Consider the following 19,188-nt stretch of genomic DNA (forward strand, 5'->3'; position numbering starts at 1 on the left):
TGTATGCGTGAAGTAAAAATCAAAATATGTGAGAAAGCCCGGCCATTGTGGCTCAGTGGATTAAGCATTGTCCTCTGGTTTGATTCCCTGTCAGGGCACATGACCCTGTTGCAGGCTTGATCCCCAGTAGGGGGCGTGCAGGAGGCAGCTGATCATGTTTCTCTCTCCGGGCCTCTGTCTAAAAAAAAATTAACAAAAATATATATTTAAAATATATTTATGTAGAGAGAAAAAAACTATTGTTTGATCCAGCATATTTAAGTGTATAGTAAAGGTAAAAGAAGTGGAGCAAAAATAGTCACTGTAATCTTTTACCTTAATCAGTGACTAGAAATATAAACTTTTATAAGCTTAATTAATTAATTGATTGATTAATTAATTAATTTATTTATTTTTAATCCTAACCCGAGGATATTTTTCCATTGATTTTTAGATAGAGTGGAAAGGAGGGAGGGAGAGAGAGAAACATTAATATGAGAGAAACACATCGATTGGTTGCCTCCCGTATGACCCTGACTGGAGCAAGGGATCGAACCCTCAACCCAGGTACATGCTTTTGATTGGGAATCAAACCCACAGCCCTTTGGTCTGCAGGCGAATGCTCCAACCACTGAGCCAAACCGGCCAGGGCTATAAATGCAATCTTTACTCTAACCTGAAAAATGCTTACCATATGCTTAATTAAGTCTTTGATAATCCAGACACTGGATCTTAACTGGAATAGATCATACTGCAATTTCCTGGGGAACTTTTTCACCAGCTCCTTCCTCTTTTCATTTCTACTGGAGAATCTTTAATCTAGAATTGTTATTTAAGGAAAGATTGGGATTGCTTATTTTTATTTTTATTTTATTTTTTCTATCCTCACCCGAGGATATTTTTCCATTTTTTGTACAGATAGAGAGGGAGGGAGAGAGAGGAAGGGAGAGAGAGTGAGAAACATCGACGTGAACGGACACATCGAGTGGCTGCCACCCGCACGACCAACCAGGGCCGGGGACAAACTGCAACCGAAGTACGTGCCCTTAGCGGGAACCGAACCCGGGTCTCTCCGGACCGCAGGCCGACGCTCTAACCGCTGAGCCAAACTGGCCAGGGCGGGATTGCTTATTTTAATCATTACCTGTGTAGTTCTTTATTTAGGTGGATTGTCTTCGTACTATAAAATCAGATTTTAATTTTTCTTAAATATACCTCATAGGAGATGACTTAGGTTTACTAAAACAATAGCATCAACAGGCATTCCCCTTTCCCTGTTAGGCCTCAGAAGGCTCAGTCTGCCTTTAGGAAGTAACTTGAGCACTTCTGCAGAAGTAAATTTTATATTACCTTTCAGAGTCTTTTTCATTAAGTATTTGTTCATAGTAAACATTGACTTGCTTTTGAAATAACTAATAACAAGGGCTCTCATTAATCATTTAAAAAATTTTCTCACTGATTGTTGTGTGATGAATTATATTCTCAATTTTATTTTATTTTATTTTTTCCTGATTAGTTAAGGAGAAGTTTGCATAGGTTGTATCTTTAGCTGGAGTCCTTTTACTTGATATGAATCTAATTCCAGGGCAAATATACTGTAATTTTTTTTATACCCTAAGTTTGAACATTGTATTTTCTTTCTTCCATGTATATAAGCCATAATAAGGTTATATTAAATTGTTCTTATTAAAGTATCATCCTCTTTTAAGGTGAGAAGGAGCCTGTTCTAAGGAGATTGAGATACAAATAAAAAAGAGAATTAAAATTTTTTTGTTTGTTTTTTAGAGCCAGGAAATGTCATTTCAATTCTTATTTCTTCAGAGTTTTTGAAAATGGATTCATTGGTAAGTATTAATAAAAGATTTAAGCTCTTCTGTCCACCCATGCTTGATTTACTGTTTAACTTGATTTTTCCTTTAAGTGTTAGAAAATTCTAAGGCATCTTTTCGAAGTAATTGTTAATTCAGGAGTGTGAGTCCATTAGAATAAACTGCTCATGTTTGAAGGTATTTTGTTCTGATATGAAAGGGATTAAGGCTGCTATATATCTTTTGTATATCATACCTATAAAGCAAGCGATTTATCCTCAAGGAGTAGCTCTCTGTTGTATTAGATGAAACTAAATAGAATTAGCTTTAACCTAAAAAGGAGTTTACTCTAAAACCAAATTAAATGAAAATTAATTGGACTATATTTGCTTCACTATTTAAGTAATTTCTTTTCTTTTTTTCAATCCTCACCCGAGGACATTTTTGCATTTATCTTCAGATAGAGTGGGAGGGAGAGAGGGGGGAAGAGAGAGAGAGAGAGAAAGAGAAACATCAGTTCAAGAGAGACACATTGACTGGTTGCCACCCACATGACCCCAACAGGGGCCCGGGACAAACTGCAACCAAGGTACATGCCCTTAGTGCAAACTGAACCTGGGCGTCTCTGGTCCATGAGCCGATGCTCTAACTGCCGAGCCAAACCGGCCAGGGAATAAGTAATTTCTTTAAGTATGTTTTGCTAATTTGTGTCTTTCATTTATAGTTCAGCAAATTAAGAACGAATACCCAGCCCTGGCCTGTTTGGCTCGCAGTTAGAGCGTTGGCCTGCGGTCTGGAGAGACCCAGGTTTGGTTCCCGCTAAGGGCAGGTACCTCGGTTGCAGTTTGTCCCCGGCCCTGATTGGGTCATGTGGGTGGCAACCACTTGCTGTATCCCTTTCATGTCGATGTTTCTCTCTCTCTCTCCCTCCCACTCTATCTGAATAAAATATTGAAAAATGTCAGGTGAGGATTAAAAAAAAAAGAATGAATACCCAACTATTAAACAATATAATTTTGTAGGTATAAATCAGATGCTCATGTCTGTTGTTTAAGAGTAGTTGATGAAACATAAAAGCACAGTGTTCCTATACATATCAAGCTTTAACATTAAGTATATTTGTTTTTCTTCTTTTTCTTTTTAGCTAACGAATGGATTTATCATTTAAATGTTTTTATATATTCTTGTGGTTTTACTTTAAATAAATATTTGCTTTTAGTCCCTGATAAGATTACACATGACAGAATACTCCTTTACTATGTTAATGGATATGAAATTTGTTTATTTGATTGTTTGGGGTTTTACTAGTTCCCTGTATTCTTTCTACTCTGTAGCCCCTCCCCATTCTGTTGCTGGTATTAATTACTTCAGGGAAGGGTTACAGAAAAAAAAAAAAAAAATTTTCCAGAGTCCTTAACATTTGAGTTTTGAAATCTAAGCCCTAAGGGACAATTTTTCTGCCATAAGCAAAATATTTTGAAGAATACATGATTGGCCACGTTTTCCCAGAACCCAAATCTACCTCCAAAAGTAAATAAATATACCTCAGGTTGGAGAAAAGGGAAGAAAGAGAGCAAACACAATATGACTGAGAAAACCCTGAGGTGACTGAAATTATGTTTTTGCTATTCAGGGAAATGGAAACTTAAAACTGTAACTAAGTTTAGTGATAGAAAGTCACATATCCCGTACACTTGAGTTTGTAACTAAGATTTATACCTGCCAAAACGATGAAAGATGCTCATTGCATTATTGTATGAAATATTTTAAGAAGGTTGAAAATTATTATTCTAGCTATGTATATATGTTTGTACACATTTGACCTGCTGGACCACTTTGAAGTATAACCCAACGAGGCAAAACCCCAGATAGTACCTAGCAATACATGGATAAGGCTTTTAATGAATTCTAACTTTGAATGGTATTGATATGACATTATCCTGTATGCTGCTATTCTCAACATTCATTTTCTATTCTGTGTTTTTCAGGTTGAACAATGTATTCAGTATTGCCATAAAAATATGAATGCCATAGTAGCTACCCCATGCAACATGAACTGTATTAATGCAAATCTTCTTACACGTATAGCTGCTTTGTTCACACACAATGAGGTTGATGATTTAAAGGACAAGAAAGATAAGTTTAGGAGGTAATTTTTAATTTTAAATCTAGTGTTTCTATTATGTTATATCTATTTCAGTTTAGTAAAATATTTTAGATTATATTTAGAAATATATTTACATTTTATTTTAAATGAAGTAAAATTTATCCAGAGCCAATTACTCAAGATAAAAATTAGTAACTAAATTTGTTATTTTGTATAATGTACATATGAGCTTACTGTGGCAGTGAATTATGTGAAAAATTATTAAGATTGGCCTTAGCCTGAGTGACTAGGAAGCTCCAGGTATATGGTATCACTACATGTGAGAAGCGAAGTTCTTTACCTCATTCTTGGCCAGTCATAAAAATTAAATAACACTCTACTGTCCCATAATGCACTGATGAAAAACCCTCTGGGCTTCCATTAGAAATGAGCTTTTTTTTTTTTTTTTTTATCTTTATTGTTGAATGTGTTACAGATGTTCCTAGTTTTTCCCCCATTCACCCCCTCCTCCCCACTCCCACCCCCCTCCCACCTTTTCCCACACTGTTGTCTGTGTCCATTGGTTATGCATATAAGTTCTTTGGTTTATTTCTTCCCACCCCCCAACCCCCTTCTCTTTGAGGTTTGTCAGTCTAGCAACCAGTTTGTACTTCTTAATCCCTTCACCTTTTTCACCCATTCCCCCAACCCCCCTCCCATCTGGCATCCAACAAAATGTTCTCTGTATCTGTGAGAAAGTTTCTGTTCTGCCTATTCATTTTGTTTGTAGATTCCATTGTCGATAGATATGTATTCATTGCCATTTTGTTTGTTCATATATTTTATCTTTGTCTTCAAAAAGACCCTTTATCATTTCGTATAATAACGGTTTGGTGGTGATGAATTCCTTTAACTTTTTTTGTCTGGGAAACTCTTTCTATGGCCATCGATTCTAAATGACAGCTTTGCAGGATAGAGTAATCTTGGTTGTAGGTTCTTGCTTTTCATCACTCTGAATATTTCTTGCCACTCCCTTCTGGCCTGCAAAGTTTCTTTTGAGAAATCAGCTGACAGTCTTATGGGAACTCCCTTGTAGGTAACTAGCTGACTTTCTCTAGCTGCTTTTAGGATTCTCTCTTTGTGTTGAACCTTTTGCAGTTTGATGATAATGTGTCTTGGTGTGGGCCTCTTGGGGTTCATCTTGTTTGGGACTCTCTGTGCTTCCTGGACTTGTATATCTGTTTCCTTCATCAAGTTAGGGAATTTTTCTGCCATTATTGTTTCAAACAGGTTTTCAATTTCTTATTCTCGCTCTTCTCCTTCTGGTACCCCCAAGATGCAAATGTTGGCACGCTTGAAGTTGTCCCAGAGGCTCTTTACACTATCCTCATTTTTTTGGATTCTTTTTTCTTTTTGCTGTTCTGATTGGGTGTTTTTGCTTCCTTATATTCCAAATTGATGGTTTTTTTTTTTTTGGTTTTTTTTTATCCTCACCCGAGAACATTTTTCCATTTTTTGTTCAGGTAGAGTGGGAGGGAGAGAGAGGAACAGAGAGAGAGAGAAACATCGATGTGAAAGGAACACATCGAGTGGCTGCCACCCGCACGACCAACCAGGGCCGGGGACATACTGCAACTGAGGTACGTGCCCTTAGCAGGAACCGAACCCGGGTCTCTCCAGACCACAAGCCGACGCTCTAACCGCTGAGCCAAACCTGCCAGGGCCCAAATCGATGGTTTGCTTCTTGGATTTACGTACTCTACTATTGAATCTGTGTAAATTATTCTTTATGTCAGTTAGTGCCTCCTTCATTTCTGACTGTGCATCCATCATTTCTGACTGGTCCTTTTTTATGCTCTTGAGGCCCTCCCTAAGTTCACTGAGGTTCTCACTAAGTTCATTGAGCATCCATATAAGCGGTATTTTGAACTCAGCATCTGTTAGGTTGCTTATTTCCATTTCGCTTAGTTCTTTTCTTGGGGTTTGTTCTGTTCTTTCATTTGGGACCAGTTTCTTTGTCTCCTCATTTTGGTTGCCTCCCTGTGTTTGTTTCTGTGTATTACTTATCGAGAGGTATGGGTGCTGCTTGTTTGAAAGAATTTAGGAAAACCTGAAGCAGGATCCAAGACAGGCCAATCCTATGGTCAAGCAAGTGGCAACAGCTTGGGTGGGCCTGAAAGTTGGGGTGGCGGGGCCTCAGGGAATCACCAGGGCAGGGCTACCGGTGTGAGCCAGGTTGCTGGAGTCCCAGATATGGCGACTGTCTGCCGCCCCAGGGAAGGGCTCACCAAAGGAACAGAGGCCTCTGACAGCACGTTTGTCCTGGAGAAAGGCCCCTCTCCAGCCCTCGCTCCAATGCCAAACAGCTCAGTTCTTCCCTGTATGTCTCTGATGCCCCTTGAGCTGCCTCCCCTCCAAGCTTAGAGGGAGCGAGTCTGATAAGTGCGTGTGCGGGCCCTTTAAGAGGAGCTGCCTGGGGCTCCAGCCGCCTTAGCATCCCTGAGCCTCAGTTCCCGCTGGTTTTTCCAGCTAGAAGTTATGGGGACTCCTCTTCCTGGCACTGGAACCCTGAGCGGGGCGTCTGGTGTGGGACGGTGACCCCTCCTCAGGGAGAACCTTCCCAGCCGAGGTGTCCTCCTGATTTTTATCTGCCACACGTGGGTGTGGGACCAGCCTGTCGCGCCTCCGCCCCTCCTACCAGTCTCTCTGTGGCTGCTGCTTTAATTCTGGAGTTGTAGGACTTCCATTCAGCTGGATTTCAGGCGGTTTTGAATGATGGTTGTTCTGTAGTTTAGTTGTAACTTTGATGTGGTTGTGGGAAGACGTGATACCGCGTTTACCTACGCCATCTTGACCGGAAGTCCTATAAAGGACTATTTAAATGAGAGAAATATTAGATTATGTTTATTTGCTGGCCAGGATGATTCATTAGAGTGGAAGGAATTGATAATGTAGGGATTGATCCAAGAGTTTAGTCCTTAAGAGAAATGAGACAAAGGGAAATTATCCAAGAGCTAAATACATAAAAATGGGATCAGGTTCTTAAATCTGGCCTTTAATAGCAGATGTTACATGAGGGAAACTAGAGACAGGATGGTATACTTGGAATGAATGAAAATTAGTTTAATTAGAATTAATTAATTAATTAGAAGGTTTAAAGTTCAGTCATACTATGCATTATAATAAAGTATTAATTTTTATTGAATGCTTAATGCTATATCTGGCACTCTTTAAAAACATCTCATTTAACCCTCCTAAAAACTCTCAAGTTTGGAATTATTAACCCCATTTTATGGATGAGAAAACAAGGTTCAGAGAGGTTAAGCTACTAAAGATTACATACTGAGTTGTTGGTAGACCCAGAATTGTTAAATTTCCAAAATCTTCAATCTTGAGTATTCCAGTAACAAAAGACTAAAAGACAGGTAGATAATCATCAGTCTTATTTTTCTTATAAAATAGATTCTTGATCAAACATTCTCATTAGGAGGTATATTTACTTAAAACACTAAAAATGTATTATAAATTCCCAAAGAGAATTAGTAAATCTGAGGATTTATTAATCTTATTTTCTACATGTGCAGATAGGTCAGCACTTGTTTTCATTACTATTAAGTGACTTTAGTAAAATAGATATAGGAAATTAACTTGTTGGTCATATGTTGTTAATAGTAAACTGTTTTGTAAGAAGATTGAGAGACTGTTTGATCCTGAGTACTTGAATCCAGATTCTCGGAATAATGCAGCGACGCTGTACAGGTATTGTGACATGTTTTCCTTTGGTGGGCTATATGATGTAGCTAAATTCTTTAATTTTACTACATTCAAAAGTTTCCTTCTTGTATGTTTTTGTATCTTTTTTTGTTATAGATGTTGTTTGTGTAAGAAACTTTTAACAAAAGAAACAGAAAGAAGAATTCCTTGCATTCCTGGAAAAATCAATGTGGATCGACATGGAAATATTGTGTACATTCACATAAGGTGTAGTGAAAATATAGCTTTTCAAACGTGAATTACTAGTATATTTATAAAAGCATAACTACTCCTATAAGGTAAAGGATATATTTCCTACACGTGATCCAACTTTGATTTAGAAAGATGCTACTTTCAAAACAAAGTTGTTTTAAAGGCTATGTTTAATTAATTGGGTAATTCTCAGTATGGTTTTAAGTAAAAATAGTTGTGCATTTATCTCGAAAGATATTCTCATCAGTACCATACAGTTATTTCTTTTCACTAGAAGATTTTAGTTATCTATATAAATGTTATGTTGAATTGGACAAGAGAAACAAATTTACTTTCAGGTGAATTTTGATAAATGAGGAAAATTGTCTTTAAAATTGAATTTTCCATAATCTATGTATTCTTTAATATTCCATTAATACATAGTTCTTTTTTATTCCCCTTTAAGTTCAAAACCAGTTCTCATTCTGAGTTGGAAGGAGAAGTTGTTAAACAGTATAATGTCTCAAGAAAGCTCAAACTTTCAAATATATATATTCTCTGACAGTATCCTACTGATAGGAATTAACCCAAAGAGGTAATAATTGGATTTGTGAAAGCACTTAATAAGAACATTTATTGCTAGGTTGTTTAAATTTTTAAATAAGGAAATGCTCAAATGATTAAACAAACTAAAATATATCCATACAATAGTATATTTATATAAAGTACATTTAATAAAGTCTTAATGTGCAGCCTTTGAGAATAATGTTGTAAAGGAATATATACTTACATATAAAGTTGTTAGTGGTGTATTAAGTGAAAAGAACAGGTTATAAAACAAAACTAGAAACATGCTCACTAAAATGTTAACTGTGGTGTTACCTTTGAGTGGTAGTATTATGGATGGTTTTAACTTTCTTTGTGCTTGTTCTTTTTTCTTTTTTTTAGTTAATCCTCACCTGAGGATATTTTCCCATTGATTTTCAGATAGAGTGGAAAGGAGGGAGGGAGAAAGAAAGAGAAACATCAATGTGAGAGATACATTGATTGGTTGCCTCCCGCATGGCCCCATCTGGGACCAGTTATCGAACCTGCAACCCAGGTACATGCCCTTGACTGGGAATTGAACTCTTGACCCTTTGTCCTTGGGCCCATGCTCCAACTGCTGAGCCAAACCAGCCAGGGCTGGTTTTTTCTTTATAAAAAATATACACCACTTTTACTAAAGAAAAAATCCACAAATGTTAGATTTTATATTTTAAACATTAAAACAGAAGTACAGAAAACACACTTGACCCTAATATGAGCACAGTCAACTGTAAAGTGTTTCATTTTTCTCTCCATACAATATCAGCAAATCTTTCTTAGTTATTGTAAACACCAGGGACTTTGCACTTTTTTGTCTTGAGACTTGATTCATCTTTTATTTATTTATTTTTAAACTAATAATGTATTTAGAATTTGTTTAGAATCAGGTTGCTTTTCTTGTTGTTAATCCTCACTTGAGGATATTTTTCCATTGAATTTTTAGAGAGTGGAAGGCAGGGAGGGAGAAATAGAGAGAGAACATCGATGTGAGAGAGACATATGGATTGGTTGCCTCCCGCACAATCCTGACCACAGCTGGGGATTGAACCTGTAATCCAGTACATGCCCTTGATCAAAATTGAACCCTAGACCCTTCAGTCTGAGGGCCAATGCTTGAACCACTGAGCTGCACCGGCCAGGGTGAAACTTGATTCCTCTTTTAAAAATTATGTCCACTCTGCCCTGGCTGGTGTGGCTTGGTTGGAGCATCGTCCTGTACACCTAAAGGCGGCAGCTTTGATTCCCGTTCAGGGCACATACCCAGGTTGTGGATTTGATCCCCATTCAGGGCGCATGCAACCAATTGATGCTTTTTTCTCACATCAATATATATTTTTTTTTCTCTCTCTCTCCCCCCTTCCTCTCTCTAATATCAATTTTAATGATTAGAAAATTATGTTCATTCTGATAGCAATAACATATATTCTCTATATATATTCTGCAGATAACTATGTGAAAAAATTGATATTAACTTCAACATCCATTTTTGTTTTATTCAAAGTATTATTAAGCAAATCAGCTGTTGATGACATTTTTTAAATTGTCTTTAACTTAAAACATATGTGCCTGTGTAATTTGTTTGTTTAAAAAAACATTTTTTTTCTTTATTGATTTTAGAGAGAAAGGAAGGGAGAGGGAGAGAGAGATGGAAACATCAATGAGAGAGAACATCGATTGGTTGCCTCCTGCATGCCTCCCACTGGGGATCTGGCCCACAACTTGGGCATGTGCTCTGACCAGGAATCCAACAGGCGACCTCCTGGTGCATTAGTCAACGCTCAGCCCCTGAGCCACACTGGCCAGGAGCCTGTGTAATTTGTAATAACATGATGGCATTTTGTTATTTGTTGAACTAAAGCTAAAAGTAGCAAAAGTGGCCTGGCCAGTGTGGCTCAGTGGTTGAGTGTTGACCATGCACTAAGATGTTGCCAGTTCAGTTTCCAGTCATGGCACATGCTCAGGTTATGGGCCAGGTCCCCAGTGGGAGGGCATGCAGGAGGCGGCCAATTGCTATTCTCTCTCATCGTTGTTTCTGTCTCTCTCCCTCTCTCTTCTTCTTTCTCTAAGATCAATAAAGAAAACAAAAAAAATTTTTTTAAAGCAAAAGTTTGAAAAGATTAAGGGACTTGGAAAAAAATAGGAACTTGAGTTACCTATGTACATAACAAATAGTGTTTTAAACCTTTGTTATTTTATTTATTTTTTAATCCTCACCCAAGGATACTTTTCCATTTATCTTCAGATAGAGTGGCAGGCAGGGAGAGAAAAACACTGATGTGAGAGGGACACATGGACTGATTGCCTCCTTCATGATCCCGAACAGGGCCAGGAATGAACTGCAACTGAGGTACATGCCTTTGACAGTAACTGAACCCAAGACTTACTGGTCCACAGGCTGATGCTCTAACCACTGAGCAAAACTGGCCAGGGCAGGCTTTGCTATTTTAAAGGTTGATCTTTCTTGCCCTGATGATGTGGCTCAGTGGTTGTGCTTTGACCCATGCACCAAGAGGTCGCCGGTTCAATTCCTGGTCAGGGTACATACCCAGGTTGTGGGCCTGATCCCCAGTGGGGGACATGTGGGAGGTGGCCAATCGATGTTTTCTCATTGATGTTTCTATCTTTCCTTCTCCATTCTTCTCTCTCTCTCTAAATATCAATAGAGGAAAAAAAAATGTAAAAAGTTGATCTTACTGCCCTGGCCGGTTTGGTTCAGCAGTTAGAGCATCGGCCTGTGGTCCAGAGAGGCCCCAGTTTGGTTCCTGCTAAGGGCACGTACCTCGGTTGCAGTTTGTGCCTGGCCCTGGTTGGGTCATGCGGGAGGCAGCCATTCGATGTGTCCCTTTCATGTCGATGTTTCTCTCTCTCTCTCTCTCTCACTCTCTCTCTCTCTCTCCCACTCTGTCTGAACAAAAAATGGAAAAATGTCCTCGGGTGAGGATAAAAGAAAGTTGATCTTACTCAACCTAAAGATATATATATTACCAATACCTGATTTTTTATTACTATATTACTCAATTACTAGAAAATGCCTTTTGAGAAAAATATAAAAAACTAACATATTAATGAAATGTTTAGAATCACCAATAATTAACAACTTACTATACAGTATGTATAATTAGAATAAAGCAACATATGCTGAAGTCCCAAATGTTAGCCTACTCAAACTGTATTTCATTTATAACCCTTTATGTAGTTTAGAAAAATAATTTGGCATTCAACCTTTCATACCTTTTCCTGTTATCCACAGAAAAAGAAAGAATAACGGACTCCCAAATGAAATTTTATCTACCATTCACTGTAGTCCATCCCACAGCCATCAGTTGGGGAATATTCTTGGATATAATCCACAATTTTAAAAACATTTGCTCTAAACAATTGTTAGTATTGCTTGCTTGTAAAATAATAAACAATTGAGGCTCTTTTCCCAGAGATAAGACTTGGGATGTTCATGAGTATTTGATTAGCCTTTTTGAAGAATTAAAATCTTGGAGAGATGTATATTGGCGCTTGTGGGGAACAGTCAACTGGCTAACTTGTTCGAAATGTTATCAGGTGAGTTTTTAAAAAATATCCTGCCCTGCAAACATGGAGAGCAGGCTGTTTGGACATATGCTGTTTAATTAGTATGTTTGGATGTGTTTTGACAATATCTGACAATTTCTTTTTAAGAAATTAGTGGTAAAAACAATGGTGCTATTAAACATTGCTTACATCTGACTTAATTTCTCTTACTCCGTTTCTTCTTCCTCTTTATTTTCATTACTGAAACAGTCAATGACTTGCTGAATTTTTAGAAAACCAACAGGTTGTAAGTGACCAAATACATTTTTTCAATGGAAAAATAAATACAAAGTCCTTATTGCCTCCAATTATTTCCAGCCAAACTGTTTCTCTGTTAGCCCATACATTTCTTAAGAAATCCAGAAACACTTTTGCAGATAGGGTGCTATTGATATGTGCCCTTTGTGTTCTCAAAAATGGTTTGTTTATTTTTTAATAAATTAAGTCTATTGTAAAAGCACAAGAAGCTTGCTATTTTAAGGTATGTATAACAAATCCTTTTATAGAATAAATAGATGTTTATAGGTCACAGTCCTTCCTAATTAGTCTTATGTATAAATCCAGAGTGTTCTACATAAAGTTTTTTATGAATTCCTAAAGTCTCCCTGCCTCCAGTAATTTTCCTCTTACTTGAGTAATGATTTCAGTAGAGGGAAGGAAGAGCTGCTTATTAAAACCTTCAGAGTGAGATTTCTCACACTGTATAGGTTTATATCCAATGGACTCCCTATATCCACACAATTTTTTAACATTGGATTTATTGAAGGATCATTTATAAACAATAAAATTTACCTTTATACAGTAAAATCAATCACCTATACAATGTGAGAAATCTCACTCTGAAGGTTTTAATAAGCAGCTCTTCGTTCCCTCTACTGAAATCATTACTCAGGTAAGAGGAAAATTACTGGAGGCTGGGAGACATTTATTTATTTATTTATTTATTTTTAATCCTCACCCGAGGATATTTTTCCATTTATCTTCAGATAGAGTGGGGAGGGGAGAGAGAGAGAGAAACATCGATGTGAGAAAGACACATCAACTGGTTGCCTCTCGCACGCCCCTGACCAGGGCTGGGGACGAACTGCAACTGAGGTACTTGCCCTTGACCAGAATCGAACCTGAGACTCTTTGGTCCTTGCCAAACCAACCAGGACAAGTCAATTCCTTTTATAAGGTTATGTAACTACCACCACAATCAAAGCATAGACCACTTCCATCACCCTAAAAATTTCTTGTGCCCTTTTGTAGTCAGCTCCTTCTCCCACCCCAGATCCATAGCCACCACTGACCTGTTTAAGTGTCTTTATAATTATAATTTTTCCAAAATGTCATACAAATAAAATTATACCATAATTTTTTGAGTCCAACCTTTTTACTTAACAAAATGTACTTGAAATGTTTATCCATTCACCAGTGAAGGATTTTGTAGATGTTTCTAGTTTGGGACTATTATGAAGAAAGCAAATATAAACATTTCCTACAGGCTTTCATGTAAATCTAGGTTTTTATTTCTCTTGGGTAATAACCTAGAAGTAGGATTGCTGGATTGCATGGTAAATGTAATCCTAACAGTTTCCAAAGTCCTGAACTTGCATTCCTCCTAGCTATTTATGATAGGTCTAATTGCTCCACATTTTTACTAGCCCTTAATATTATCAAGTTTGTTTTTTGGTTTTTTGAAACTTAGAAAGTGTGTAGTGGTCCTCTCACAATGGAATATCACTTATAATCAAGAATATCAATCTTCTAAAACCTGACTTGTTTAGTTTGTCAGAACCTAGAAAATTTGAGGGATTATTTTCCCCTTCTTTAAAAAAAAATAAAATGTTGTTACAATTTTTTTAGAGAAAGAGGAAGGGAGAGAGATAGAAACATTGATATGGAGAGAAACACCAATCGGCTGCCTCCTGCACACCTCCAACTGGGGATTGAGCCTGAAACCCTGGAATATGCCCTGACCAGGACTCAAACTGAGACTTCTCAGTCCATGGGACAACGCTTAATCCACTGAGCCACACTGGCGGGGCCCCTCTTCTTTATAGCAAATTGAATATTGATTTGATTTATAACATTTAATATTTATTATGAAGAGTTCATAAACTAAAAAAATAATTTGCTAAATACTTTGTATATGAGTAGACACCTTATAGCTTTTATCAGACTCAAAAATTTTTACTGGAACTAACAACTAGGAATTCTGAATTATAGAGTATTCTCTTTTTGCCTTTGTGTTTAAGATTAGTGCTTAAAATTAGTAATTTTATTATTTTCTTTAAATTATTTTACCAACTTATAAACATATCTGAAACCTATTTTTAATTAAACCTTGATACATTTCTTTACCAATGATTCAAAGTTACTCCATAGTTTTCATTAATACTAATGCTAAATATTTACCTTAAAATATGCAAAGAATAATAGAGGCAAAATTTTATTTCATTGAAAATTTTTATGTGATTGGCTAATTATAAAATTAGATGTACATCGGATCAATTAATTCATCTGAATTTTTAGTAGTTTTTGCTTTTTAACAATTTTATTGAGGCATAAGTATATGCCATAAAATTCATTCATTTTAAGTATACAATTCAGCAAATTTAGATGGCACAACCATCACCACCATCCAATTTTAACACATTCCCATCATCCCCAAAAGATTGCTTGTGTCCATTTGTTGCCACTCCCAGTCTTACCTCCAACCTCAGGCAACAACAAATCTATTTTGTGTCTCTAGAGATTTTCCATTTCTGTACATTTTAATGAAAGGGAACATACAATATGTGGCCTTGAATAAAGTATTTTTGAGATGTAAATTTCAGTATGGGAATAATAGTGTATTTTATATATTTCTTTTATTCAGGTTTTTCTCTGTATAGAATTTTCACATTGTCAATATCACTCAGAAGTGGTGGTTTATCCTCCTTCAGCAAGTTCACTGAATACTGTGGGCACTGGAATTTATCCCTGCTGTAACCAAAAGGTTCTTCGGTTTGATCCTACTCAGTTTACAAAGGTAAATCTTGAATGTTGCCTTTTTGGAGTTACAGTGCTCACTAATACTTTTTATTTAAATATTTTCTTTTTTTATTGTTTTTAAAGTATAAAGGTAATACATTCATGAAAGATTGATGGTATTACATTGTTGTAATGAGCACCCTTGCATATACATCTTGGTACAATACATGAGTATTGCTGTAGGTTAGAGTCCTTGATCACTAACACTTTTGAAAATGTTATGTTAAGTTTCATGGGTGATGAAAGGAACCTAAAGCTCTTCCTCATCATCCATACAACAAATACAGAGTGTAGCAAAAGTAAGTTTGTAGTTGTTCATATGAAAAATAATATAATAACAAATAATAATGTTTTACATACTCACAATTATAAACCTATTTTTGTGTGCCCCCTCCCCCATATATATAAAGCACCAAAGTTGTATCACACACTGTGCAGGGCAAAGAGTAGTGTGTAAAATCAGGTCTGTCTTCATGGAACTTACAGTTCCATGCAAAGAAATGTTTGAAGAAATATGCAGGGTCATATGTCTGTAATAGGTTGGTCTTACCTGGGCGTAGAAGTCAAGGAAAGCCTTCTTAATGAATTGGCATTTCTTTGAGATCTGAAGGGTGGGTAAGAGTATGTGAGGCAAAGAGGAAGGGAAAGAGCCCTCTGGTCAAAATGGCATGTCCAAAAGGAACACAATGAGTAAGAGACTGAAAGAAACTATGCCCGTTACAGAAAACATGATGGTTCAAGACAAGGCTGGAGAGGCAAGTAGGTGTCAGGCCATGTAGGAACAGGACCTCATAGGCCATGTTTGAGTTTTTTCTTCATTTCAAGTTTTTTTGTGATGTTGAGAATTGCTTGAGAAATACTATAATTAGAATCAAGAAGAAGTTATTACAATAGTCTTAGAGAAAGATGATGGTAGCTTGGACTAGGGTAGTGGAGATGGAGAGAAATGGATGAATTCAATATTTAGGAGATAAAATGGATTGATAGATTGTATCATAGAGGGAGAAAGATGACTCAGTTTTATGCTTGTGCTACTTGATAGATGGTGGTATTATTCACTGAAAAAGAAACAATGCAAAGGAATTAGGTTTGGATAGAAACTCATGAGTTCTGTTTTGGATATTTTGAGTTTGAGATGCTCTATGAGATAACCAGGCAAAGAATGTTAAATATATGGGTTTGTTCTCAGACAAGTGGCTAGGCAGGAGATAATAATTTGTAAGTCTTCTTGCAAATAAGTGATCATTGAAGCCACCAAATATAGGTGAGCATAAGAGCAGAGTGCCTACAATGGAACCTAGAGAAAGTCCAATATTTAATGGCTGGAAAGAGAAGCATGAGCTCACAAAGAATAATAATCAGGAATAGCCAGAATAATAGGAGGGGAGCCAAGAACATTGTCATGAAAGTCAGGGGAGTAGCGTTTAAAGAGAGAGAGATGCCCTGGCCAGTTTGGCCCAGTGGTTAGAGTATTGGCCTGCGGTCCAGAGAGACCCGGGTTCGGTTCCCAGTAAGGATGCATACCTTGATCACAGTTTGTCCCCAGCCCTGGTTGGTCGTGTGGGTGGCAGCCACTCGATATGTCCCTTTCGCATCGATGTTTCTCTCTCTCTCTCTCTCTTCCTTTCTCTCCCTCCCACTCTGTCTGAATAAAAAATGGAAAAATGTCCTCGGGTGAGGATTAAAAAATAGAGAATAGAGAGAGAGAGAGTAGTCCACAATGTCAAATATTGTTAAGAGGTCAAGTAAAATAATGAAAGAAATGTGTTTTGGCTTTGGTGACCTGGAATTCATAGGTATGAAGAGCTGTTTTGGTGGTATGCCAGATCCAGAAGCCAGATTAGTATGGGCTGAAACATGAGTAGAACAAAGGGAGGCAGTCTGCTGAATAATAATTCTTTTGGGAAAATCGAGAAAGGAAGGAGGTGAATCAGTAATCAGGTTATGGGTATTTGTTTATTGTTTCTGTTTTATTTATTTATTTTGATAGGAGAGACCTTTTTAAGTCAGTGGGGCCCTGGCCAGTGTGGCTCAGTTGGTTGACTGTCATCCCATGCACTGAAAGGTCATCAGTTTAATTTCCAGTCAGGGCACATACTCAGGTTGTGGGTTTGATCCCCAGTCAGGGTGTGTGCAGGAGGAAACAGATCCATGTTTCTCTATGACATCGATATTTCGCTCTCTCCCTCTCTCTCTCTCTCCCCCCTTCCCTCTAAAAAATCAATAAAAATATTTTTTAAAAAGATTGTCAGGTAATTTATTTTTTTAAAAAAGTATTTATAAAAACCTATTGTATTTCTATAAACCAGTGAGGTTAGAAAGTGAAATTTATAAAAAGAAACCACTTACAGTAGCCTTAAAAATATCAGGTACCTATAAATATATCTAACAAATATATGCAAAAACTCCAGAGTGAAAATATAAAACATTATTGAAAGAAAATAATGGATTATTGTACCAGGTTCATAGATTGGAAGACTCAATGTTGTAGAGATGTAAATGTTCCCCAAACTGATCTATATAGATCAATGCAATCTCCATAAAAATCCTAACGGTTTTTTTTATTGGGAACTTTGCTAAACTGATTCTAAAATGTATATAGAAATTCAGAGGGCCAAGAATAGCTAAGATACTTTTAAATAACATCATGGTAGAAGTACTTGCTCTGTCCAATGTCAAAATTTATTATAGCCCTTGCCGGCCGCTCAGTGGTTAGAGCATTGACCAGCACACTGAAGGGTCTCAGGTTTGATTTCCGGTCAAGAGCATATACCTGGGTTGCAGGTTCTGTCCCCTCCTTTCCTTACACACTCTCTAAAAGATCAGTGGAAAAAATATCCTCAAGTGAGGATTAACAAAACAAATTATTATAGCTCTGGCCAGTTTGGCTCAGTGGTTAGAGCGTTGGCCCACAGACTGGAGAGTCCTGGGTTTGGTTCCCGCCAAGGGCACGTACTTTGGTTGCGGTTTGTTCTCGGCCCGGTTGGGGTCATGTGGGTGGCAACCGGTTGATGTGTCTCTCTCACATAGATGTTTCTCTCTCTCTCTTCCTCCCTCTTTCCTTCTGGCTCTATCTGAAGATAAATGCAAAATGTCCTTGGGTGAGGATAAAAATAATTAACTAATTAATTAAACACCATTAAATATTTATTTATTTATTTATTTATTTATTTATTTTTAATCCTCACCCGAGGACATTTTTCCATATTTTTTGTTCAGATAGAGTGGGGGGTGGGAGGGGAGAGGGAGAGAGAGAGAGAAACATTGATGTGAAAGGGACACATCAAGTGGCTGCCACCCACACGACCAACCAGGGCCGGGGACAAACTGCAACCAAGGTACATGCCCTTAGTGGGAACCGAACCTGGGTCTCTCTGGGCTGCAGGCCTACACTCTAACCGCTGAGCCAAACCGGCCAGGGCAACATTTTTTTAATTATTATAAAGCTTTGGTAATTAAGATAGTGTGATACTGATGAAGAATAGACAGACTGACCAATAGAAAAGAATAAAGTACTCAGAGCTACTGAATACTTGACTGTGACATAGGTGTCATTACAGAACAGTGGGCAAAAGGTAGACTTTCCAATAAGAAGTATTGTGACATTGGGTATGGGGTAAAAATGGAATTAGACTCTAGCCTAAACTTTTTTTTTTTTTTTTAAAAGACCTATATGTGAAAGGAAAACTAATAAAGATATTAAAAGGTAATACCATAAAAGAAGAGATCTTAAATTCAACTACATGAAATAAACTGAAACTAGGAGACAAACTCACAGGTGGGACCAGTGAGTTGCTAACGCAACACATCTCCTTGAAAGATTTTTTTAAAACTCTTACAAGTCAATAAGAAAAAGACAATAGTAACTTCACACAACAAAGTTATTTGTTGTTGTCCAGTAAACATGAAAGGAGCTCAACCTCAGTTGTAACTGAGGAAAAACAATAAAAACGACAATGAGATACCATTGCATGCTTATTAGAACAACTAAAAATGTCTCACCAAGTGTTAGGAGACAGAGTAATGAGAACTCTCACACACTGCTGATAGTAATAGATGTTGGTACACATGAGCACTGGTGTGCCAAGAAACATGTAAAAGAATGTTCATGTGGGAATGCAGACTGGTGCAGCCACTATGGAAAACACTATGGTGTTACCTCAAAAAATTAAAAATTAAACTGCCACTTGACCCAGTGTT

At 37.2% G+C, this 19,188-nt stretch overlaps 1 protein-coding gene across 2 annotated transcripts in view; it reads left to right on the forward strand.

Annotated features, from left to right (window-relative positions):
* KIAA1841 (KIAA1841 ortholog) overlaps positions 1-19,188 on the forward strand; it is a 68,852-nt gene that overhangs the window by 18,387 nt on the left and 31,277 nt on the right. The window contains exons 6-12 of one of the 2 annotated variants that reach the window (XM_036263378.1): positions 1,765-1,823; positions 3,776-3,936; positions 7,546-7,632; positions 7,744-7,854; positions 8,285-8,413; positions 11,838-11,961; positions 14,834-14,986. In XM_036263378.1, coding sequence (XP_036119271.1) covers positions 1,765-1,823; positions 3,776-3,936; positions 7,546-7,632; positions 7,744-7,854; positions 8,285-8,413; positions 11,838-11,961; positions 14,834-14,986 — 824 coding nt within the window. The remainder of the gene's footprint in view (positions 1-1,764; positions 1,824-3,775; positions 3,937-7,545; positions 7,633-7,743; positions 7,855-8,284; positions 8,414-11,837; positions 11,962-14,833; positions 14,987-19,188) is intronic. The other variant, XM_036263379.1, reaches the window with a different exon arrangement.

The sequence above is a fragment of the Molossus molossus genome, unplaced genomic scaffold (assembly GCF_014108415.1).
Source record: "Molossus molossus isolate mMolMol1 unplaced genomic scaffold, mMolMol1.p scaffold_m16_p_15, whole genome shotgun sequence".
In the NCBI taxonomy this organism is placed as follows: domain Eukaryota; kingdom Metazoa; phylum Chordata; class Mammalia; order Chiroptera; family Molossidae; genus Molossus; species Molossus molossus.